The sequence below is a fragment of the Coturnix japonica genome, chromosome 2, assembly GCF_001577835.2.
Source record: "Coturnix japonica isolate 7356 chromosome 2, Coturnix japonica 2.1, whole genome shotgun sequence".
Lineage (NCBI taxonomy): Eukaryota > Metazoa > Chordata > Aves > Galliformes > Phasianidae > Coturnix > Coturnix japonica.
In genome coordinates, this window is record NC_029517.1 from 90,357,950 (window position 1) to 90,382,145 (window position 24,196).

General features: G+C 39.8%; 1 protein-coding gene across 29 annotated transcripts in view; it reads left to right on the forward strand.

Annotated features, from left to right (window-relative positions):
* EPB41L3 (erythrocyte membrane protein band 4.1 like 3) overlaps positions 1–24,196 on the forward strand; it is a 132,034-nt gene that overhangs the window by 102,855 nt on the left and 4,983 nt on the right. For 6 of the 29 annotated variants that reach the window (XM_015855304.2, XM_015855302.2, XM_015855301.2 and 3 more), the window contains 15 exons: positions 35–132; positions 1,085–1,260; positions 3,830–4,050; positions 7,253–7,819; positions 12,409–12,462; positions 14,354–14,389; positions 14,557–14,622; positions 15,103–15,294; positions 18,177–18,251; positions 18,653–18,754; positions 19,488–20,192; positions 20,710–20,832; positions 21,367–21,744; positions 22,527–22,658; positions 23,071–23,169. In XM_015855304.2, the coding sequence (XP_015710790.1) occupies positions 35–132; positions 1,085–1,260; positions 3,830–4,050; positions 7,253–7,819; positions 12,409–12,462; positions 14,354–14,389; positions 14,557–14,622; positions 15,103–15,294; positions 18,177–18,251; positions 18,653–18,754; positions 19,488–20,192; positions 20,710–20,832; positions 21,367–21,744; positions 22,527–22,658; positions 23,071–23,169 (3,024 nt within the window). The remainder of the gene's footprint in view (positions 1–34; positions 133–1,084; positions 1,261–3,829; positions 4,051–7,252; positions 7,820–12,408; positions 12,463–14,353; positions 14,390–14,556; positions 14,623–15,102; positions 15,295–18,176; positions 18,252–18,652; positions 18,755–19,487; positions 20,193–20,709; positions 20,833–21,366; positions 21,745–22,526; positions 22,659–23,070; positions 23,170–24,196) is intronic. The other 23 variants (XM_032442652.1, XM_032442654.1, XM_032442653.1 and 20 more) reach the window with 23 other exon arrangements.

Here is a 24,196-nt window from a genome sequence, read left to right on the forward strand (position 1 = left end):
GTGTCAAATATGTACTCTTTCTTTTCCTACCTAGTTTGAGCAGTTTGAAAGTACTATTGGGTTTAAGTTGCCAAATCATCGTGCTGCAAAGCGCTTGTGGAAAGTGTGTGTTGAGCACCATACGTTTTTCAGGTATGTGGATGTCTTTTCCTAAAGGTGTGGTATAAGATGAAAAACTGTCGGCAGAGACTAAACCCTTCAAATCAAATTGTCTTTTTGATCAAGAAGTGGCTCTGAGCACTCCTTAAGAATACTAAACATTTAAAATCACCATATGGTTCTTCTTGCTTTATCTATGCGTGATAATATCAGTCACTATAAGTAAAAAGCCTAAGGACTCTTCTTTGCATACATTTCTCTGTCTAGGTAGAGTAATGTATATGGAAAATTACTAGGGAGTATGTATAAGAGTGAAAATAAGAAAAAAAAAGTTGACTTAATTACAGATGAAGACACAGTAACATGTAGTATATTTTTGGTCACCTACAGTCCCCAGCCCATTGATGTGATTTTTGCTTTACTGAGGGATTTCACAACAATGCATATACAGCTACCTTTTTGACACCTAAGAAGACCTGAAAATAGGTGTTCAACCTGAAAATAGGTGTTCAGTACTTAAAATTCCCTCTCAAGTCATCTGGATAAGTGAAGAATTTCTCTCCTTTTCTAAAATTATTGATTCAATCTCTCTGTATGTTTTTTATAAAATGTCAACTTAGTATCACAAGATCTAAAATGAAATTGTACATTTTTGGATGTTTTCTGGTTTTTAGTAGAAAGTCCATTTCTAAAGCATAAACTCCATAGCAGGAGAATGGATTCTTCAGCAAACTCAATAGCCAAAATACAGAGGGTGGGAAGGCTCTCACCTGAAAAATTTTGCACCTCTGTTAATGAATCCTGCCCTAAATTCTTAGCTCTTTAGCTAAGAGATTTTACAGTATTATATATCAGGCATTATTTGATTCCTTTTTTGGCATAGACCTGTGAGATGCAGATCCCAATGGTGTTCTCCCTCCTGCAAAAGTAGTATGCTGATCTTTGGAGGATGTGAAGTAATCCCTGTGCGCTCGGTGTGTTTTAGGCTCCTTCTACCTGAAGCACCTCCAAAGAAGTTCCTCACGCTGGGCTCCAAGTTTCGCTACAGCGGTAGGACACAGGCTCAGACGCGAAGAGCCAGTGCACTCATAGACCGGCCTGCACCTTACTTTGAGCGGTCTTCTAGTAAACGTTACACAATGTCTCGCAGCTTGGATGGGGGTAAGGTCCTCTTTGTTGGCTTGCTCAGAAGTTACGGTCGTGATGGTCACTGCTTTAAATTTGATGTAAACTTCTTGTAATTTCATATCCCCTGAGCTTCTGCTGAGAGGAGTATGTGAGTACCTGCACGCTAACTACATACCAGTGATGGAGGTTGTAACAATACAGCCAGCCCTTGTGCTACTAATGGCCTGCGCAGCACACAGCTTGTGTGGGAAAAGAAACACGACTTAACAGTTGTCTGCATTGGAACAGTTGTCTGAACTTGGAAATTAGGTCCATGAGATCTTGCAGTGGGAGTGTTCACGTGGGCAGTAGAGGGTAAAACCGTTGGGAAATTTCTTAGATGATGGTCCTAAAAAGCTTGCTGACTTTCAGCAGGGCATCATCTCTGTTGTCCTGGAGCCTTTTATGAAATGACTGCCTGCAGTGGTTTCTCAGGAGCCATCTCCCACTTGGGAAGCATGTGAGCCCCAAAGAGATGAGCAGGAAGCCATGTCCTTGTGTCATGACTTCTGCTCCCTTTCAGGAGAGTGAAAAGAGATCTGACACCAAGACCTGACAGTATTATGGGGAATGCAGTCTGTGGGTTGCCACAAGCAAGCTGCAGATAAATAATGTCCTAAACTTACTGCTACTGCAGCTACAAAGTGTTTGCCTGCAGGGTGTTCTGGGTCCCTGCTCTTCATGGGCCCTGTTCGTTGGGCTCACCCCTGCCAAGCACTTTCTTGCTTGGGAAAAGGACGGAGTACCAGATCTGCCAGACTGGGGCTTTCTCACTTAAGCAAGTCTGACTTCAGCACTCTGTCAGGATTTACAAGAGTAATTCTTTGGGTTTTGTTTAATTTGGCCTCTTTTTTTTTTTTTTGTTTTGTTTTGTTTCATATGCAGGTTTTTCTATTAAGTATGTATTTAAATTCACAGATGAATTATTTTCCTTCATAGAGTAATAACACGAGCATCTTAGTCTGATGAGCCCTTTTTACAAACAACACTTTTGAGCATTGAAGATGGAAAATAACATAGGCAGGTTAATAGCAGGTCCCCCTCCTTCTCACTTTCTCTGTGGTTCATGGAATCAAGGTTTACTGCTCCTCTAGGTTAGGCCAACGTGTGATGCGTAGTCTCATCTACTTCATCAGCTGCTACTGTCAGCTATTGAGTAAAAATAGGTTGCAGATCATTTTTGTAGAAAAAAAAATATTGAGACTAAATTTAGAATCACTATTTTTTAAAAAAAAGAAAAAAAAAACCTCCTGCCAAATATTACCAGCGAGTTTCAATGAATATATCTGATGCTAGGGAGAGGGGAAGCGTTGATTTAAAAGTAGTAGTGACAAGCCTTCCTTTCTCCCCCTAAAGGTGCTGCTTGTCATTAATTATTTTGGAAACCTCTAATTCTGATGTGCTTCTTGCTTGTTACCAAGCAACTGGTGACCTGATTGCTATGCATGTGTCTCAAAGCAGAAATTACCCTTCTGCACTATTTTGTTTGTAACATCTAAACAAGATGTCTCCCTTTACTTGTTTTGCTTTCTTCCGCCTCCTAAGCTCTTTCCCAAGAGGCAAAATATCTGAAAGCTTTTCCTGAGCATTTGTTAGACTCTGCTGGGTTTTTATTATGGTAATTTGCCTAAGTGCAAATGGGGAAAAGATTTTTATTTTTTTTTTAAATTAATGCTTATGATTTGTTCACTAATCTTTTTACTGTAACACAAACATGCCAATAATGTTCTGCATCATGATTAATCACACTGTGATCCTGGCCCTGTGGTTTGCCACACATGCAAGTAACTTTGCACGTTTGATTAATTCCAGTGAATCAGTAATTAATTGCAGACCAAAGAGCTGGATCTGGGTATATATTAGTGTTTGTACTACATTCTATCTGTATATTTACTCTATTTTGAAATCCTTAATATACGGTTAAGCACCGTGAATTAGCAAGCATTTACATCCTAGAAAACTCTGGTTTTATCCATTGAATCAAATACCATGACTTCTCAGAATTTTTTAGGATATTGAGCTCACTTAACTGACAGGATACTTGATAATAGAAAGATCAGATTTCTTGCTTCTCAGATGCTTCGTGTGTGTTATATCAATACTGTCATTTCCTGCAGGGCAGTGCATTATTTACCCTGCATTTGATCTGTACTGCTCTATAATGACAGATTAAAAAAAAAAATAAAAAATCTCTTCCCTCCCAAAGGCTGATGTTTTCCCATATGTTTCCTGCCTGATATATATAGCAATGCATTATTTTTTTCTGATGTTTTACTACAGTAGCAATGGCTTGCTAACATTTAACAACTGTGTAACGCGCACATTAGCTGCAGTAATGTGTGTATATGCATCCATAATATATGTTTATGCATATGAAAGTTAAAAGCTTTATTTCAAGTAAACAGTTTATTTAAATGTATGCACATGCTTCTGGTATCCTGACATGAGACGTAGCTTTGTTTCCAGCAATATCTGAATGTTTTACTAACCCAGCTTTTTAATTTTATGCAGCTTCTCAGCAAAAGCCATTTCAGACTTTCCCTCTTTAAATATTTGCTTTTAGCATCAGTGAATGAAAACCATGAAATGTACATGAAGGATTCTGTGTCTGCTGCAGAGGTTGGTACTGGCCAGTACGCCACAACAAAGGGCATCTCTCAGACCAATTTGATAACCACTGTGACTCCGGAGAAAAAGGCAGAAGAAGAGAAAGATGATGAAGAAGGCAAAAAGAAAAGAGCAGAGGAAGTCACTCCAATCTCAGCAGTACGCCATGACACAAAGGTAGAGTTCTTAGGGTTTTCTTTGTTAAACTGATCTGTTTGAAGAGTGCTCGGACCAGCACGGAATTGTTAGGGAGAGAGAAGATACTTCCTGCAGCTAGAGGAATGTAGAATATACACAGTATATGTATGTGCATCTAAATGTTTTGAATCAATACTTCTATAATCCTTTTGCATTTCATACGATTTAAAAGCCAATTATTGCCTCAGAATGTACTTTTTGAGAAGCAAATCCACTGAACAGTGGATCCAGAAATAGCCTAGACATGCATATTTTGCTCTTTTGGTCTTCAGTTGTAGTTTGACTTTAGCATGTCCATCACATATTTATTTTTTGTCAGGGCAACAAATTAGTTCTATGTCCTTATACATAGCTCTGTTCTTTAAACTGTTGTATTTTTCTTATTCCTTTTCCATAGCAGCATATTTGTTTTTATATATTTCAATGAGATTTTTTCCTATTACTTTTGGCCATTAGCATACTATTATAAGCTAGTTATCTGGCTTACAAAAGCATTTACTTTACTGTGAAGTTTTCACTAAAGAAAACTATTTTTATTGATGATTCTCTCTCTACTCAGTTGCTAAATTTGGCTTGTCTGTCTCCAAGCTCAATCCCACCACCACTGCATATAAGTAACACGCACAGATGTGGATTCTAAGAAGAGTAAATCAGAGAGACAGAGAAGATGCTGAATTTCTAAGACTGATAGTGAGGATAAGTGAGTTAGAATGAGAAAAGACTGTGTAGAATGCCTTCTGTCTCATACTTTGAAGAGAAAAAAACAATATGGAGAATTGAATATAGGATATCATGTAAAAAGTTTGCTAAGGAACAGATTTACTAAGCAACATTTATGCTCTGCATTTGTGAGAAAGAAACTTCAGACCTTTATACTCACAAAACTGATCATGAATGCCAATCTGAGAGTCTGAACTTCGAGTCTTACCACATAATGAGTGTGAAAGGTGCAGGTCCTCAAGTAAAGAGCTGCAGTTAAGGTACAAAAATCAGAAATGAACTGAATTACCAAAACTGCAGATGAGCAAAGACTTCCTGCAATTGTAGAACTAAGAAGATAATCTCTGTAGAATTTAACTAGAGTCTCTTTGAAATTCCATTAGTTTCTGCATGGAGAAACATGGAAGAAAATCAAATATGCATAAAATATCCAGTTGAAACTAACTCTGTTCCGAATGTTTGTTAATTTAGGTCAATGGAGAGGTTCAGCTGTATTTCAAAGATCACGTGTTCCTTGTAGATGGCTAGAAATAGTCAGAGCTAGGAAAACATCTTGATGATTCTTAAACACATACAAATGAATGACTTTTACTCCCCAGAAGGTGAGTTCAGTTTAAACCACCCATTAACAGAGTTTCAGTCCAGTAATTATAGAGGGATCTTAGTCCTGCTTCACATTGGACCTGTCAAAAGTTTGTCATTCATTATAAAGAGAGCAGTCTCAAGAAACACAGGACATGATTGAAATCATATTCGTGTTTAAGAATATATACATCAACCTACACTTTTTCTACCAGGATGTTTTTTCTTTGTTTTATCCATACTTCTTATTCATTGTTCTAAATATTAATGCTGCAAAGATGTCCATATGTGAATAGTCTGCATTAGCAAAGAAGAAATTTACTTTTGGCTTTTTTGCCTTTACAACATGAAGAGAAGTTCTGTGTATTTACCTCATAAAAAGTCCCATGAGTCCATCAGCATTAGATTTTGGCTCAAGTTTACTGCATTAAGTTCACAAAGATACTTGTTTAAGTTAGGCTTGGTTTTAGTTGCTGATTTCTGGAATGTAAGTTGCCTGAACTGATTGATTTATTTTAAAAATAAAACAAAATGTGAACTGTTTTTGCTAAGGAAGAGAGAGAAGCAAAATATTAGGAGGAAGGGAATTGACTCCTCTATGTAAACCTTGGGCTGAAATCACATTCCTGCTGTTGGGATGCCTGGTAAAGATTAGGCTTAGCAGCTAGCTTGATGCCACCTGTATCTAAAATTGAGATCCAGCTCACTGGCTCAGATTTTGCACCAAATTGATAAAGGCTATTTTGGCTTTGAAGTCATTTTGGTCCTGGGAGTTTGGAGTGTGAGTGCAGTTGACGTGCCTTTGGTAAGCTCTGCAGGAAGGCAGGCAGTGGAGCAGCTCAAGTATTTGGCTTGGTCAATGAGCCAGTTTGTCACTTCTCCTAAGTGTGCCTGGTTGACTTTGGCCAAAATTCCAATCCATCAGCAGCAAGACAGGTTGGTGGCGCTGGGGCATTCTGGTGGTGACTGTGTTTGACGATTAGTTGTAGCTGTCTGCTAGGAAGTGTGTTGTATGTCAGCTAGACGCAAGTACCCTCCTGAATTACATCCCTCTTTTTGCCCTTGAGTTATCTTAAAGAATGGTTGAATGTCCTACAAGTGTTGCACTAAAGCAAAGCCTGCTTGTTGGTAGTCATTACTGATTACAGTAAAATGCATAGCAGAAGCAGCAGGTATATTATATATATGCTGGGTGCATGGGCTGTGGGAGTTGGGCTGAGGAACTGCTGCTCGTTGAGATATCAAACATACCATATCTTCTGACCTATAGATTTATCTGCCACCAAAAGCAGAATATGTTTGGATTAGTTTTTGGATATGGCATTTTTTCATATGTTGTAATGCACTAATTTGGACACACAGATTTTAAAATCCTTGAGATTTTAATAATTATCAGTGGTGTGCCAGGCATAGATGGGAATCACGTGGCCCCAACTCTGTCTCCCCATGACTCGAGTAAGGGCAGCATCTCAAGCAGTGTTGATATTAGGAATATGTTCCCCTGTTTGTTTGTTGTACTTCATGTTTGAAAGCTCCCTATGATTTGAAGAACATTGTACAGTAGGTGGAAATTAGCAGCACCATCACCTCCACATATAGCTGTGAGGATTTTGATTTAAATTGTGTATCGCAAATGACTAGACAAATGCTGAAATGAGACATTGCCTTTTGTAAGCTGTAACCATTATTCACTCATACATGTGGTGTGCAGCATGGAAACGTGCAAAATTAACTTGGTTAAAAGCTGTAGTGTTAAGATGCTGTTTATGATTATATATATATATATTATTTATCATCACGGAAGAAAATTAACTAATGACAGTTTTCTTTTTGTCCTTTTGCTTTTGCGCCTTGTTTGCTGCTCTTTCTCTGTCCCCAGCCACCTTTTCTTGGCACTGACTCACACCACTCCTCGCCGTCCCCGCAGCCTGGTCCCCATGCATCTTCAGCCAAGCTTCGCAGGAGATGCAAGGAGAGTGCTCGAAAAAAGCCCTTAGGCTGCGAGTCACCCAAAGAGGGTGCTTCAAAGCATGGGGAGGTAGAGCCGGACTCCGACAGAAAAGGGAGAGTTTGCTCTGTGGAGCAAGACGTGGCTTTCGGCTATAAGCAAAAAGCCGGCAAAGGCGGGACACTGTTTTCCTTCTCCTTGCAACTTCCTGACTCATTCCCTTCCCTCCTGGATGATGACGGCTACCTGTCGCTCCCTAACCTCTCCGAAACCAACCTCCTGCCTGCCAGCGTGCAGCATTACCTTCCCATCCGCTCTCCTTCGCTCGTGCCTTGCTTCCTCTTCATTTTTTTCTTTCTGCTCTCTGCCTCTTTCTCAGTGCCATATGCCCTCACTCTCTCCTTTCCTCTGGCTATGTGCCTCTGCTACCTGGAGCCCAAGGCGGCCTCCTTGAGTGCCTCACTTGCCAATGACCTGAGTGACAGTTCAGAGGAAGAGGTGTGTACCTCGGCATCGAACACTCTTTTTTGTGTTCAGTGCTTCAGTCCTAACCAGTGTTAGATTGCTGCAGTAGTGGTCCTACTTTCAGAGCCTCATTTCTGTCTGTGCTGATATGTTAGAAGGGATGGGATGTTTTTGGTTTGGGGTTGTTTTTTCTTTTTATTAATTTTTTTTTTCATTTATTTTATCTTTTTTCTTGTGTTGGGAGTGCAGCTTGGGGCCCAGGGTTAGGCACAACACTGTGTGTAAGTGGCTTGGTTCAAACTGTGATGGCTGATGCAAAGTGACCTTTGCTAAATAAACTGTCACCAGTCAGCATTGAAGCATCCGACCCACCAAGATCTCTTTTTTTTTTCCTGTGTCTTTAGACTAGGGTGTGTTAGAATAGCATTCTAAATAGAGGGAAGGAAGTACAATTTCATGCATAATTATGTAGGTCTCTCCAAAAGTAATGCCTCCTATTTATTTCCATAGAAATGACTACAGATACAAAGAGTACAATAACACTGATAGAGCAAATTCTCCACTATGAAACACCGTTTTTCAATGTAACCACCACTGTTAGCTGTGTATTTTCACCAGTGATGAACAAGAGCCTGCATGCCACACTTGTAAATAAATGTACCAGCAGAGGTGACCCACTGTCTCTGTCATCACTGCTGAAATGCACCACACTCCACCTCACTATGCTCATGTCCACTGTTTGGTCTCCATTAATGTTCAGCAAGCATCTGTGACTGTCAATGAGTGCCAATTTTGCCCATGGAGAAATTCAATTCCTCTCCTTTGTTTCGTACGCACTTCCATGTCAGACACCATTCTTTCAGACTGCCCCTCTGCTGCCATCTGTCACACAACACCAAAATGTAATGGAGTACTGGTGAAAAAATTCAACCTCTGCTACCATACCACCACCTCTGACATCGTGGGCCAACACATTGAAATAGGAGACATCACTTTCAGAGCAGCCCTCATATATATGCATGCATATGTATGTATGTTTATATAAACAGCTAGTCAGTGAACATCCTTACCAACTTCAGGGTGTTTGAAATGGAAGCAGACTCAGCTTTTTTGCAAGAAGCCATCAGCTGTAGCACAAGCCTCTTCTGGTCCAGTGAAACCTGGATCTGGATTGTAGGCCTCAGTCCCCAATCTTCTTCAGGTAAAATTGTTTTCCCATACTTAAATCCAGTGTATCGGTGAGAGTTCACATTGGAACAGCTGTTGTGCAGCTGCTACCAGAGCATGCCACGTGGGCAATGTTAACATTTGCAGTGTTAAATTATCACTGCCAAAATCACTGCCTCAAGTCACCACAGTTATCATCACAGTTGATAAACCAACTGCAGAAGAAGAATCTGTAGTGTTTCTGAGGGCACTGAACATGGTGATATATCCAGAAGAAGAAAAGGAACCTGTTCGTTTAAGTAACAGAGTTACTGGTCTCTGTTTTTGCTGGTGCCTAGAAACTCCTTGTGGGCAGAATAAAATAATGGGTTACTTTTTTCTCTTTTTTTCCCTGTTTGCTTTCTCCTCAGATGCACAAGTATGGTTCTGCTTTGTGTGTGGAAACACCAGTTCAGATACTTGCTGACCAGCTGGCTATTTGTAAAAAGTTGTATTGGCTGCTGGTCTATGCCATCGCACTGGTTTCCTCCAGTGAACACCTTGTGTGTCTAAATGTTTGTGAAATCTACCACAATGATATGACTTGGTGCAGGATTTCTTTTACTTTTTGTGGAAAGCCAAAAGTTGCATCAGTTTATCTTGCAAAAATATTGTCTTTAGACGCTTTTGTCTCCGTAATGCCTAACAAAGAAGTAATAAGATGCAATTTCTGATTAAAAGTGTCCCAAATTTTGCTGTCTCATTTCGTGTCTTCACTTTGAAATGGCATTTATGTCTCAATTTGCATTAGCTCTGCACTTGAATTAATCTAATAGAAAGAGCAGCATTAATACAGTGCCAGCTCCAGAATGAGGCAGCATTTATGTAATGCATTTGTCTGCTCTTCTTTCAGATATGAGCACTTCTTTATGAGTGAAGTTTGGAAGTGTTACAAAGTAGACTTTTTAACGTAGCTCCTTTATGAAGGTGATTACTCTGGCAGTGCTTTCTGGCAGACAACACAGACTTGTGCCTAATCCGGGGGGCATTTCTTGTTCAAAACATTGCATGACAGTGAGTATGTTTTAAACTTGGGCATGTCTGCATTACATTGGCAAAACAAATCACAGCAGTTAACAATCACAAACTCGAGGACATGCAGCCACAGCATTTCAGGAGGTAGCTGCTCTCTTCCCTTCCAGCCCCTCATATGCCCATGAGCACAAGCAGCAGCTGCCTGTTGTTTTTGCACTGCAGCCCGTCTGATTTGAGCCCAACCTTTCTTGCTCCTAAGGAGATCTGCATTTCTGAGACTCTTAATTCACCATTCCTTGCTCTGAAATAGTCTTCACTTCAAGTGACCCAGAAAGGCTGATTTCTGCTCTGTGGCTGTTGATTGGCTTGTTAGCAGACATGTACATTACAGTAACCTGAGTTTTATGCCTTATTTAGGATTGTATTGCTGTTCTGGGGAAAGAAATAAAATCTTTTTCCCCCAAAAAAACTGTGCTTTCAGTTCACAACATATTGCACACAGTGATGCAGGAGGCACTTAAAAGAGCTACAGTCAGTGTCTCATACCTTGTTGAGCTCAATCCTCCCTTAAACAATGCATCTAGAGGAAGTCTGCGCAGTCAGACATGATCTGTCCTCTTTGGTTTTTTTACGTTCTCCGTTGGTACCCAGCTAACATTGCTGTTAATATTTCACTAATGCTACCAACTTCAAGTTCTTAAATATACAGTATGTGCTAGACGCTAAGTGTCTTGACAAAAATCTTTTGTTTCTTTTTAGATGCCTAGATTCATCAATTCCTCTTTTTTATATAATTATTTTTTGTTAAATAGGAGTGACAATGCATTGGGTTGGTTGTTTTGGTTTTTTTTTTCATACTGCCATATTTTTACAAAGAAGGAAACTTCTTTGCTAATAAAGAAACAATTTTCAGATAAACTTTTTGTGACACTTTAATGAAAGCAGCTTGCCTGGCTAAGTACGCTATTTTGGCAGTATAGTTCTACTTAAAAACAAAAGCAGTCAGTCTAGTGAGTGGTTATTGCTTGAAAAATTGCATCTAGCTTGTATTTGTACACTTACCCAGTAGTTCAGAATATCTGCTTATTTTTCTGCCTGTCGCACAATTACAAATTATTTGAAGAAAGGAATGGTAAAGAAAAAGCCAGTGAAAACATATCCAAAAAAGTGTCTTTATGAACCACTACAGTTGTCATAAAATGACTGAAGATAAAAATGCAAAGTTAAAAGTGAGACTGCATCCATGTCTCTTAGTTGCCTATTTCTCCCATTTCATGTTGATGTGATCTGAGGATGAGATGTATAGTTCATCTGAAGACCACAGAAAGACAGTAATCAAAATAAGAGCTTCCACTGATGCTAAAACAACTCTTATGTTCTATTCTGGGGCAAATAAACAGTATTTTCTTTGCTTAATAGTTTTCTGCAACCTTATATGACATCAAAAGCAATCATTCGAGCTATCTTCCCAGCCTGTAGTAGCCTACACTTGATTTATGTCTTGACATGAGTTCTCCTCTGAAACCTTCTTCATGGTGTCAGTGTTCTACCAGAACAAAGCAGGGACAGATCAGTCTGAGCAATGCTGTGCTTTGTTTCCTTTTTATCACTTGTACCTAGTGAGTGTTGTTGGGGGGGAGGGAGTTACTTTTCTTTTTCTCCTGCTTTTATTCATATTCTGAAATGGAATGAGAAGTGTTTTGATTTTTTTTTAATGACAGTTTTGTTTCCTTTTGCTGTCGGTAAAAATATCAGCTGCTCTTTACTGGAACCAAGTGGGATCTGAGCCCTACCATTACTCCATAGACAGGCGGGGGCTATGGTTATTTCTACTCCTTGGTAATGCAGACAGCCTCATAGTGTGTAAATGTGGAGACGAGACAACTTCTGTACAAATGAGGGGCTGAAAGTCAGGTGACTGTTCAAGTAGCTTTTTTGCTTTGTTAATAATCTTTTCCCCCTCCAGATAAAGGATCAAACACCGCATTAATCTCTATTGGCCAGAACAAAAATTTGATTAATAATATTTTTTTTTAAATTATTTTGGGAGGAAAAGTTTGTTTAGAAAACATTATTTATTTTAGTTTAGTTTAGATTTAGATTTTTAAAAGCCACCTGGCTTTCTTAAGAAAAAAAAAAAAAATTACTATCCAAATGAGACTTTTCGAGTAATGTTTTGTTTGGCTTAAAAATTTGTTACAGTAAAGCCATATACTGTGTACAGTACGCCTTGAGTCTTCCTCTGAGTCTGTTCTGTTTACTAATATAGCACTTTTATTTTGCTTCTTTGACTTGTGCGTGGTTTGAAAAGCAATGCTAATGCAGTTCACAGGGATGTTGAATTTAATGGCTCCCTGTGTGGCCTGCGTGTACTGATGAGATGGGTTTATTCTTTATTCCTGCCTTCCTCTCGGAACCTGGTTACTTGTCTAACAAAATAGACTGACAGTGAGCAGACGGATACTGCAGCTGATGGTGAGACCACTGCCACCGAGGTTTGTACAGCCAATGGCCCCCAGTTACCAAAGGGGAGAGCCTTTGGTTTCATCTCTCCCTGACCCCGGGCATGAGTGCTGAACTGCATGTCTCCTCCTACAGTGTAGGGCCTCCACTCTGTGCATGTGTGAAAGCTTCCCCTGGCCAACGGAGTTCTCAGGGCACCCTTCACATTCATCTTATTCCTGTACTTTATCTGGAGGCTGCTGAGATTGCACTGCCTTGTGCAGGTAGTGGGATGATAGCAGCATCACCCATGCAAACACTGCCTACCTTGCTGGTCATGTCCTGGTGTTTGGTGCTTCCTTCTTTGATGTTATAATCTGCAGCCTTTTGGAGAGAGAGAGCAGGGGGAAGGAGATATAGCAGAGTTTTCAAGTTTTCTGAGAAAAGGTATTTCCAAGTTATAAATATCTTCAGTGAAATTAATTTCACATCATCTTCAACAATGCATAGATTGCAGTCCACATACTATCTTCAGATGTGGAACATTAAAAAGTGGGTTTTTCTTGACACTGATAAGCTTCTTATCCACAACATAGTATGTAGGCTGTGCAGGCAAATTCAGCCCCGTGTGACTCCAGTGAAGTGGATATAATGCTTTCATAATTAATATGGTTGCAGATGCAAACATGAGCTGAATTTGGTCTGACATCTGGTAGAAGACAGAGCCTTACTGCAAGCACTACTGTAGCTTTTCAGTAAGATCTCATTAATATTTCAGACCATTAAAATTATCGTTAAGGAATAGTTCTGCATATGACGCGTCAGGACGATTTAGCCTTGGCTGTAAATAGAATAGATTTGAACTGAGTTATAAAGTAGTCAACAGATAACGATTTTCCAGTAGGTCATTTCACTAATTAGAACAGTATGAAAAATTAACAGTTAAAATAGAGGCACAAGCATTAACAATCCAAATGGCGCAACAACATAGTGCCTGTTGAGGCCAGGCAGGAGCACAAAATGCTTTAAAGAGTCACTTGCACTCCATAGCTTCAGGCTTTGAGTCATACGGAAAGCATAATGTAATCCTAAAGCCACGATGTTTAAAATGTTCAGTTATTTAGCAAAAATTCACAATAATCTTCTTATGTGCCATCTTTATTTTAGAGATGGAAATTTTGTGAACCTGTTTTTCTCATGGACATTCACTTTTCAGAAAGTTTGTATATTTACCATCTGAAAATGAAACCTTCTGAAAATGGACTGTCTTCATGATCCATTTTGCATTGCTTTTGAAAAATTGAGATGAAGTGAATATTCTGTTTGCAATATAAAATCTTCAGTGCGAATAAGTGCTGAAAGAATATATGCAGTCTGAAAATGAAGTAAATTTAGAGGAATACAGAATGAAACTGAGGTTAAGGAAATAGCAGTTTTTGCAAATAAGACATGGTTCATTCCTTAGAAGGTGTTGCACATGTTTACCCTTGGTCCATTTATACAAAGCATTTCCTGTGGCCTAGGAGATGTCATCATATGTTCAAGCTTTGGGATTACAGATATCTGAAGTTGTTATTGCCATTTGGTCTTTAACTTGCACTGGTCTCAAAAAAGTCCACCTTCTACTCCATAAGTAACTAGAGGAACTATGAAAGTAGAGTGCACCAATGATAATGAAGAATTAAATAATGGAAGTTAAACAGCGGTAATGGAAATTTTAAAGGGAAATATTGAATACTCTTTTGTTCAAAATTAACAGCTTTGGAAAGAGGAGGCCTGCTCTGAATTAGGAAAACTGCAGTCAGCCGCTTTGTCTGTGCATTCTCCTTAGGCCCTTAATGTAGAGAAAATGTGCTCTGAACCTAATTCACTGACCAACTTTTGTAAAGCTTTCTGTAATATGGATGGGTAAGGTATTTTTTCAAATCTTTCTCATGCTGGCAGTCGGATCAAGAGGAGGACGGAGATCTAAAGGCACAGGTACAGAAGCAGAAGGTGCAGATGTTACTAAAGTACTGATGTTGGAGGTGTTCATATCTCCCAGCATGTTACTGTTGGTTCTCTGTGAAGAAATGTGTAGAAACAGCATTTTGTATCCTTTCAATACTGTGTCCCTTACCTTTCCCTTTCTTTTTCACTTCTTTCAGAATAGTCTGATTAAGCGAATACAGGGTGAAAATGTGTATGTCAAACATAGTAATCTTATGTTAGAGGTTGGTATTGGTATATACCAGTGCATGTGCGTACATGTGTGTTAGTTTTAGTGGTAAACTGTGAATCTGCACTATGATGCATGACCCGTGTATTCCCACCTGCTAGTAAATTAAGTAGATTTTTTTTCTCAGATTATGACGACTCCTCTAACTTTTACTATAAATATATAGACACGTGTGCGTATGTGTGTGTGCCTCCACGCGCATATGTATGTTTGTTTGAAGCCTTTTTTATCAGGTGTAAATTGTAGTGACATGGATAAGCTCCTTAAGAGTATATTTATACTCACTTGAGTGAGATATGCTATGCTGTTACCTCTCAAAATGCCACATTTTCACAGAGTGTTGTGTTAGTGCTGTGCTCCCCGGCTCCCCAAGATGTTACTTTCCTTTTTACTAACTGAGTTACGTGTTTTGGCTCTGAAATTTCATCGGCTTAGGATGTATTACAAACTGCTCTATTCTTTTAAAACTATCTAGGACCTAGACAAAACCCAGGAAGATCTGATGAAACATCAGACCAATATAAGCGAGTTGAAACGAACCTTCTTGGAAACCTCCACAGAAACGGCTGTGTCTAATGAGTGGGAGAAGAGGCTTTCCACATCTCCCGTTCGGCTTGCAGCAAGGCAGGAGGAGGCTCCTATGATTGAACCACTAGTGCCTGAAGAGGTCAGCAAGATCTGAAAGGCTTCATAATATATTTATGCATTCATTTTTATCTACAGTAGCTCTCAGGAGATATTAGAGGCCCCTCCATACTTGCAGGTGCTCCTTTTTCTCAGGACACAAGCTCTAGCAGCAAAAGTACAAGGAAAAGTAGATAGCTGATATTTATATGTATAATGATAGACTGCAGAATTCACTGCTAGCTACCGAGCAGAACTGGGTCTCTGTAAGGGTGCAAAATGCAGGCTTCCTTACAGGTTCGCTAAGCTTGAGGAAATCTGACCATGTGTGAAAGAAAACATGACAGTGATTGAGCGAAAAATTAAATAATGGTGACTGCTGACTGAACAGTGGCATAGCAACATGGGTGGGAGGTACAGTACCAGGCTTGACAAGAAAATATAGAGTGAAGGGCAGAACTCTTGTCAGTCTCTAAAGGTGAAGAAGAAATAATGATGATAATTGGACCTGCTTGCCCACTTCCGTAAGGGAGCTAATAGTTGCTTCTGTCTGCTGGTTATGCATTGAAGAGTCAGTGTAGATTGCTAAGCGTGCACATTTTCACGCAGGAAAGAAATTTTGCTCACTGAACCGAGGGCAGTGGTCCAGGTGTAGTAGTGCTCCTCATGAGTACAGAGCAGAGGAGAACAGTTATCTCCTACTGTCTTGTTCAGGAATGATAATAGATCTTCTAAACATATTTGTAGATGAAAATGCAGGTCTTCTGTCCTAAAAGTAAAATCGTAAGTCTAATAAACAGAATGCATCTAAATGCATCTAACATATTAAGGAGGTAAAGACCTGATGAAAAGTGAGTGGCTGGATTGCTGAACCCAAATCATAGGAGTGTGAGTGAAGCAAATAACCCCAAGTTTGTTTCATGTCTTAATTATTTTGCAAATGTAATAGCAGAATGTTGATTAAACTGCACAAGCAGTAGCAAAGCATTATAGTTTTGTAAGTTTTACCCTGAGGAAAGACATCCTAACTTAACCATCCATTTGGAAATAAAAGGGGCGAGAGATATCCTTATCTGGTAGCATTCTTACTGGAGGAAAAGGACATGCTCAAAAGCAATGTCCAGTTACAATATCTTACATGCATCTAAATGAAGAAAATGCTGTGAAAAATATGAGTGGATTTGAGTTCTCAGAGCCTAATTCTGAGGTGACTTCTGGTAACATATGACATCCTTTTTGTCTGTGCTAGGCAGGATGGTTTCACTTTGCACATCCTGCTGATAGAATAATTTGTCAGGAAAATCTTTGGCCATGCACAATCAAAATCAGCACTGTGGCACTTACTAGGAAATGCAGAGGCAGTCTGGATCCAAAGCACTTACACCTTCCTTGTGCGGTAGCTCGACATCCTCAAAGATACTACAAACTTCACTCACAATAGCCATTTTAAAGGTGTATTCAGTTCTGTTACAACTAGCTCTTCAAGGTTACTACAATAAAGGAAGAACAGAGAGGAAAGTAAAACACACACTTGGAGTGTTTGATATGTTTGTGTTTGGTCAGATTGAGCCTGTCTGGTCGCCAGTTGGTTCACACAATAATGGGAAGAAATTCTTTCGTTTCATTTAGTTATGAGAAATGATTTTAAATGGCTACTATAATGGTGGCCAGATGGCTGCAGAACATGAAAACTGTCATATTAACAAAATCCTTTGCAATGCTGGTCTGGATTGAATTAAACTAGCACTTTAGAATGCAGGAATCACAGAATCACAGAATGGCCTGGGCTGAAAGGGACCTCAATAATCATGAAGTTCCAACCCCCTTGGCACAAGCAAGGCCCTCAGCCTCCACATTTGATACTAGACCAGGCTGCCCAGGGCCCCATCCAGCATGGCCTTGAACACCTCCAGGGACAGGACATCTATAACCTCTGGGCAGCCTGTTCCAGCACCTCACCACTCTCATAGTAAAGAACTTTCCACTGACATCAAACCTAAATCTTCCCTCCTTCAACTTAAAAACATTTCCCCTTGTCCAGCTATTATCTACCCTTTCAAAGAGCTGAGTTATGCCTCTCATTGCAGCCAGGTACAAGAATAACTTCTGCATTCCCATCTCTAGTTTATAGATGTTCTGTATCTTCATTGAATGTGTACATTTCTTCATGAGTACAGAGCGGTATATGAATTTAAAACAGTACCCTTTTATTACACTGCTTGCATTACTTGTGTTGACACACTGAATGAGTACACTTGCCTTGAAAGTGGATACAAAGGGTCTGGCTAAAAATCTGCATTGCTCTCTGGGTGAATACCAGCCAAATAAACAACGTGGCCAACCCAGAAGCAGGAAGAATGGCAGGATGTCTGAGGAATGCCCATGCTCAAAGGGCTTAAGAAAGCTAGCATTAGCAGTATTTTAAAGTTTCACAGTTAGTCAAGTTGAAAATTGATTCTCAGCCTTGGGAACTGCTGTTCTTACAGCACTGGAAAGGCACCGATGGGGTAAAGTCAAGGATATTAATGTCATGCTGTAAGAGGAAGCTGGAAATTTGGACAAGAGATAAAGCCAGAGTGAGGCAGAGGGCCGTGTTCTTAGCCTGTAGATGGAAGCCACATCCAGTTGGCACCAGACAAACTTAAGTGAATGACATAGGATAAAATAAATGCCACACATCCACACCCAAGTATTACTCAATGTGCTGATTTTCCTGTTACACAAACTTTGTACTCATGTCTATTCTGAATTCATTGGAATGTCCCAAACATTCCAGAGAGAAGCCTCCGTTGTAAAATTATTTTAATTCTTTTGCCTAACTTACCACGTAGTAAATAATTTATAAAGAAATATGCTAAGCTGTTGTATAGTACAGTAGACTATATGCCCTCCATTTACTGAAACCATTTGTTCCCCTGACATTAGACCAAAGAAGAAAGAGAAAAATCAGAAAAACTCATAGTATTGCAGAAAGGAGGTACTACATTCCTTGAAATGCAGGTAAAAACAAATACTTTCTTGAAATGCAGTCAGATAGGCTGACAGTTATTTATTTTATTATCTTTTTTTTCCCTTCCAAACCTTTTATTTTTTAGCATACTTACTTCATAATTATAGAGGCAAATGTTTTGGGGGCCAAATTCAGAGGAATGTGGCCTCTTCAGTGCTTATGGCTACCTAATACAGGTTGATTTCTTTGCTAGTTACAGCTCTACTTGCACGGTGCTGTTTGTGGATGTTGTTTGCAGTTGTGCATGCATTTCCAGCATAAAGTTACACTGAGAACTTTGTGATGAATGGGGAACTTGTGTCATTAGAATGAATTTCCTATATACTGTCAAGTGAATTCAGATTATTCTGAGTGATGGTGAACTTTGTGTTCTTATTGGTTTTTCTATTAGCCGAGTGTGATAGAGAAGAAGCTGCAGGAAGGAGAATCTGCTGACACTTTGGTTACTTCTCATCAAATCATTATCCAGAAAAGTATCCCATCATCCCTAGAGGTTATTTCTAATTCATTCAATTTTAAATAACCACATTTGCTTAGTTAAATGCAGAAGTTACAGTCTCATGGTCAAATAAGTGGATGCCAGTTGCATAGTCAAAGCAAATCATGTTGCATACTTGTATAAGAAGAATAAAAGACACTGCCTTCAGTTCAATATCTTTAGTAGGATGGCATTTACTGTCTTGTACTATTAAATTTAAATAGTGCTGAAGGGGGTTGATGTTTTCTAACAAAAGCAGACTGCAGTGCAGACTGCAGCTACATACAAATGCATACTGTTCTAAAATCTCATCAGAAGTGTGGCTGTTACAACTGGGATACAGTTGGGCTTATTTGCCCTATTTCTGTAACTTGTTTTCAACTGTAACATTATGAACCATGGTGATATATGATTTTTAACCTCAGGATGATTCTGATGATAATTTTACTCTGCTTCAAATTACTGCAGAAAAGTGTGGCAAATGCAATTTATTTATTTATTTATTTATTTATTTATTTGTCCACATTATATGGGCCTCTAATGGGAAGAAACCTAGAAGAAATCTAACTCTGCCTGAGGTGATGCTGTTTATTTGTTTGATAACTACTCTAAGAAGTTCAGTGGTAAAATTATTATATACTTTCCAGAGAGACAGGATTGATTTCTTAAAAGACTTCATACTTTAGTACTCCTGAAACACAGATAAACCTTCAGATATTCTAATTTAGCTTTTATATCTCAAATATAGGGCACTGAGGATTGGGTTATTATAGACAAAGTACCTTCTGAGGTAGCTGATGGTGAATCGAAAAAAAATGTGACATACAAAGTGGTGACTGTGAGCAGTAAAGCTGGCATTCCGCCCGAGGTACTAAAATCCAGCACAGTTCTGAGCTTTGAGGACTTGGAAAGTGAAATACAATCCAAAGATGAGAATAAGCAGAAAACATTCACCTTAGGAAAGTCCTATGATGCTGTGTCTGGGAAAATTGTTACCATGACAAGTAAAACAAAAGAGGGAGAGAAAACAGTACAGCCTTCTGTAGAAGCTTTGCAAAAAAAGGAGAAGGAAGCACAAGAATCTTTGAAAATCATTCCAGTATTGGCCAAGTATGGGATCGTAGAGCCTGTCGCTGAGGAGAAGGCCGATGTGCAGAGCACAAAAAGAAAGCTGTCTGACTCCCTGACACCTATAAAGGAAGCGGAATCTCAGTTGCAAAGTCCCGAAGAGGAGAGCTTGAAAAAGACACTAAGGATGGACCAAGATTTGCAGTTACTGGGAAGCTTGCAGCTTGGCAAAGCAGAAAAACACCTTGATGGTGAAGCTGCAAAAGCAGGGGCATTTACCTGGAAAGATAAAAGTGTGTCTGAGTGGAGATACTCCAGAGAACAACCATTTACCATTGCTACTGCTCACTATGTTGTTACTGAGTCGTCTGCATCAAAAGTAGTGGTAACAAGAGGCTTTGACTTCATGCCACAGTTTAAAGATTAAAGCATGACTTCTTTTAGGCAATGCCCTCACACTACCCTGCCTTTCAGTTCTCCTGCTGCCTGGCTTTATGTTGACAGCAGCCAACCCAGCTTATTTTTTTCTCATAATTTGAAGCCATACTACAGTGTAAAGCAGGCATTATATAAGGCTTTCAACTTTTCTGGTTCATTTAAAGATCCATGTTACTGACGTGTGGTGTTGCCGCTGTTGCTTGTTAACCAAAGGGTAAAAAGGTTTGCCTGAACGAGCAAAACGCCGGTGCTAACAACTATGCTTTGTAACTATTGCTTAATACAGCCAGTATGAATTTGCTCTAATTTATTTTCCCATCCTTATCCCATTCCCAGCCTCTCTGTGCCCTGCAACCTTCTCTTCCTTTCCTCTGTCTCTGCCTCCTGTTTTGTCAGTTAATTTCTCTGTGCATGTGGGTTGGCCTTTCATCTGTGTATGACTCTCCATTTCTTTGTCTGTTTAGACTAAACAGTCCACCGGTGAAAAAACCCTGGATGGCTCAGATATCTTCAGTTTAATAGAGTCCGCCAGGAAGCCGACTGAGTTCATAGGAGGGGTTACTACTACTTCCCATAGCTGGGCGCAGGTGGCTGTTTCATTCCATCCCTCGGTGTTATAACTGCACAATAATGACTTTTGATTTGCTTTTGTTTCCTGTTTTTATGCATAATTCAGAGCCTGTATGCCTAACGCATTGCATTGCTGTGCCTTGTTCTTTGTTACAACAGACCACAACAGAAACTTCACCAAAAGGGAAAACAACGACAACAACAAGTGTTGTGGGTTTTTGTTTTTGTTTTTGTTTTTAATCTCATTTCAGTTTATTTTGGTCATTTTACAGGGTGCTGTATTTTGCCTTTATAAGACTCGCACAAAACTACCAAGGATAAAAACACTGGCATTTTTCTTCACTTCTAAAATCATAATCTTGTTTTATTTTTCATTTCTACTTTTCTGATTATGTCCTTAGAGTGAAAATCCATTAGCGCGAGAGAAATAAATTGGCAAAATGTAATACCCCGTTTTTATTTATGTTCACAGTACGTTAAGCTGAGGAGCTGCTCTGTGTAGCATTGTCTGCTTTCAACATGAGGATTTTTTTTTTCTTCTTTCCCAACAGAGAATAGACACGACAACATCTCAGGAGATAACTTCCAGTGAACTGAAGCAAGCAGCTCAGCCACACCAGGACGCAGTGACGAAGGTTGTACAGGAGACTGTGGTTATCGAGGAGAGACGTGGGATGAATGTGCATGCGAGTGGGGATCCCGCTACAGTGGCTGGACTTGCAGATGCCCAGGCTCAGGCAGCATCTGCTAGCGCAAAAGGGAAGGAGGGCACTGCTGTGACTAAGGGGGCTAAAGAGGAAAAAAGGGAGGCTCACAAAGCTGTAACCAAACAGGAAGGCATTGCTGCTGCTACTTCTCATGAGCAAGCGGAGGAGCACAGTACAACAGTCCACGTTTCAGACTCTTTGGAAAGAAAACCTCATTTTGAGGTAACTCGTTAAATCAGTTCTTGTGCTGAGTTGTAAATGTATGTGGTAGTGGACTAAGTCAATTCCTCTCATGGAAAGTAAAGAGTACAAGACTTCTATGATTGCATTTTTACAGCAGGCAGTTTGTTTCTCCTCTTATTTCCTCCTTGCATGGCACCTGCAAAGCTTGTTGCTGGTTTCCATCCTTGGCTAAATGCCATGCATATTTTACCTAAAAGCGCTTTTCATGCTGCAGAGAAATGCCTCATTTGCTGGCTTTTTATGCAGTGGGCAACAAGGACTCAGCTGGCATTCTCTTTGGGAAAATCCATCAGGATTGGCAAAGTTTGCATGTCCTCAAAGAAAGAAATTTTTTTTTTTTTTTCCATTCTTGATACAGTCATACATTATTGTAGTCTGTCTGAAGCAATCTGTGCTTCTTGTTTTAGCCCCATTAGAAAGATTTCAAGAAACATTTTGCAGAAGGGTAGAGATACCTTGTTTTGCTCTTTTTTTCTTTTTTTTTTTTTTTCTGAAAGCTGAATGGAAAAGCAAGCCTGAATAGGATTTGTTCTCTTGTCATTCTGAGAACATGTGTAATGTTTACATGTTTCCTGAAGCTCGTTCTCATGTAATCCAGAGTAGTGTCGAACTGCTAGTGCTATATACATACCATTACAACAAAGAGATTTTTTTTTCTCTTTTGTTTCTTAAAATGCAGAGCACTTTTTTATTAAAAATCCAGAAACTTTACTAAATTTTCCAATCCCTTTTTTTTTGTTTGTTTGTTTTTGTTCACACAGTCACCAGTTGTGAAGACTGAAACAATCAGTTTCAGTAGTGTTTCTACTGGGGGGGAAAACCTTGAAATTTCAACAAAGGAAGTGCCAGTAGTCCATACAGAAACAAAAACCATTACATATGAGTCTTCACAGGTAAGAAATCCTACAGAAGCCAATGTCTAATTAGCATGGCCTTGAAAATCCCATCTCTCTTCATCCATGTTTTGGTGTATTCCTTAGTATGAACTGTTGTTTGGGAACTCAATACTAGCACGGAGAGTATGTGCAAAAGTGTATTGTACCTGAAGGTGACTGGTGTGTCCTGATGTAGGGCCTTTAGAGAATGCTGATAAAACTATAGGTTTCAAAGCCCCAGTTTCTCATCTGTCCTTCCAGAAGAGAAGTCGTAATGCAGAGAGAAATAAAGATGCATAATCACCCTAACAGCTGTTATTTCCCTGTTGTTAAATAACTCTCTATGAAGAACAGCAAAAATAGAGAAGCTCAGTTCTTGACTTCCTTTGCTTAAGGGTATACTTTTGATTATTGTTTTTTGGTTCTCTAGGTGGATAGTGGTGCTGACTCAGAGCCTGGTGTGCTGATGAGTGCACAAACTATCACGTCTGAAACCACCAGCACTACAACCACTACACATATCACCAAAGTGAGTCCTCTGGAAATGGAAAGCTTTTTTTTTTTTTTTTTTTTTTTTTTCTGAAGGAAAAATGTGTTTTCTTAGCTTCTGTTGTTTTAAAGCAGAGTCACATGCTTATAAGCTCAAACAAAATCCTGTCTGTTTTGGCTTTCACCTGTCTTTGGGTATACTAGCTTGATTAAGGTCAAGTGCACAGTGCTGCACTTGGATCGGGGAATCCTAGGTATTTATACAAACTGGGGGAAGATCTCCTTGAGAGCAGCCCTGTGGAGAAGGACTTGGGAGTCCTGGTGGATGAGAAGCTGGACATGAGCCAGCAGTGTGCGCTTGCAGCCCACAAGGCCAACTGTGCTCTGGGTTGCATTAAAAAAGGGGTGGCCAGCAGGGAGAGGGAGGTGATTGTCCCCAACTACTCAGCACTTGTGAGGCCCCATCTGATGTACTGTGTCCAGGCCTGGGGCCTCCAGTACTGGAAGGACTTGGAGCTCTTGGAGCCGGTCCAGAGGAGGGCCACTAAGATGATCAGAGGGCTGGGGCACCTCTCCTGCAAGGAAAGGTTGAGGGAACTGGGCTTGTTTAGCTTGGAGAAGAGAAGGCTCCAGGGACTGTTTACATGGGTTGATATGATAGGACAAGGGGGAATGGTTTTAAACTGAGATGGGGAGGTTTAGGTTAGATTTTAGGTGGATGTTTTTCACACAGAGGGTGGTGAAGCACTGGAACAGGTTGCCCAAGGAGGTTGTGGATGCCCCATCCCTGGAGGCATTCAAGGCCAGGCTGGATGTGGCACTGGGCAGCCTGGTCTAGTGGATGGTGACACTGCACACAGCAGGGGAATTGAAATTGGATGATCATTGTGGTCCTCTCCAACTCAGGCCATTCTATGATTAACCTATCACCCAAGGACTTAAGAGTGGTCTGAAAAGAATAAACCCTTCAGGTATGTCTACACTACTGTGCAGATACATTTGAATTAGCAGCAAATACTTTCTTAATCAGGGACCAATGTAGCCAAGTTGTCATCAAATGATTCCAA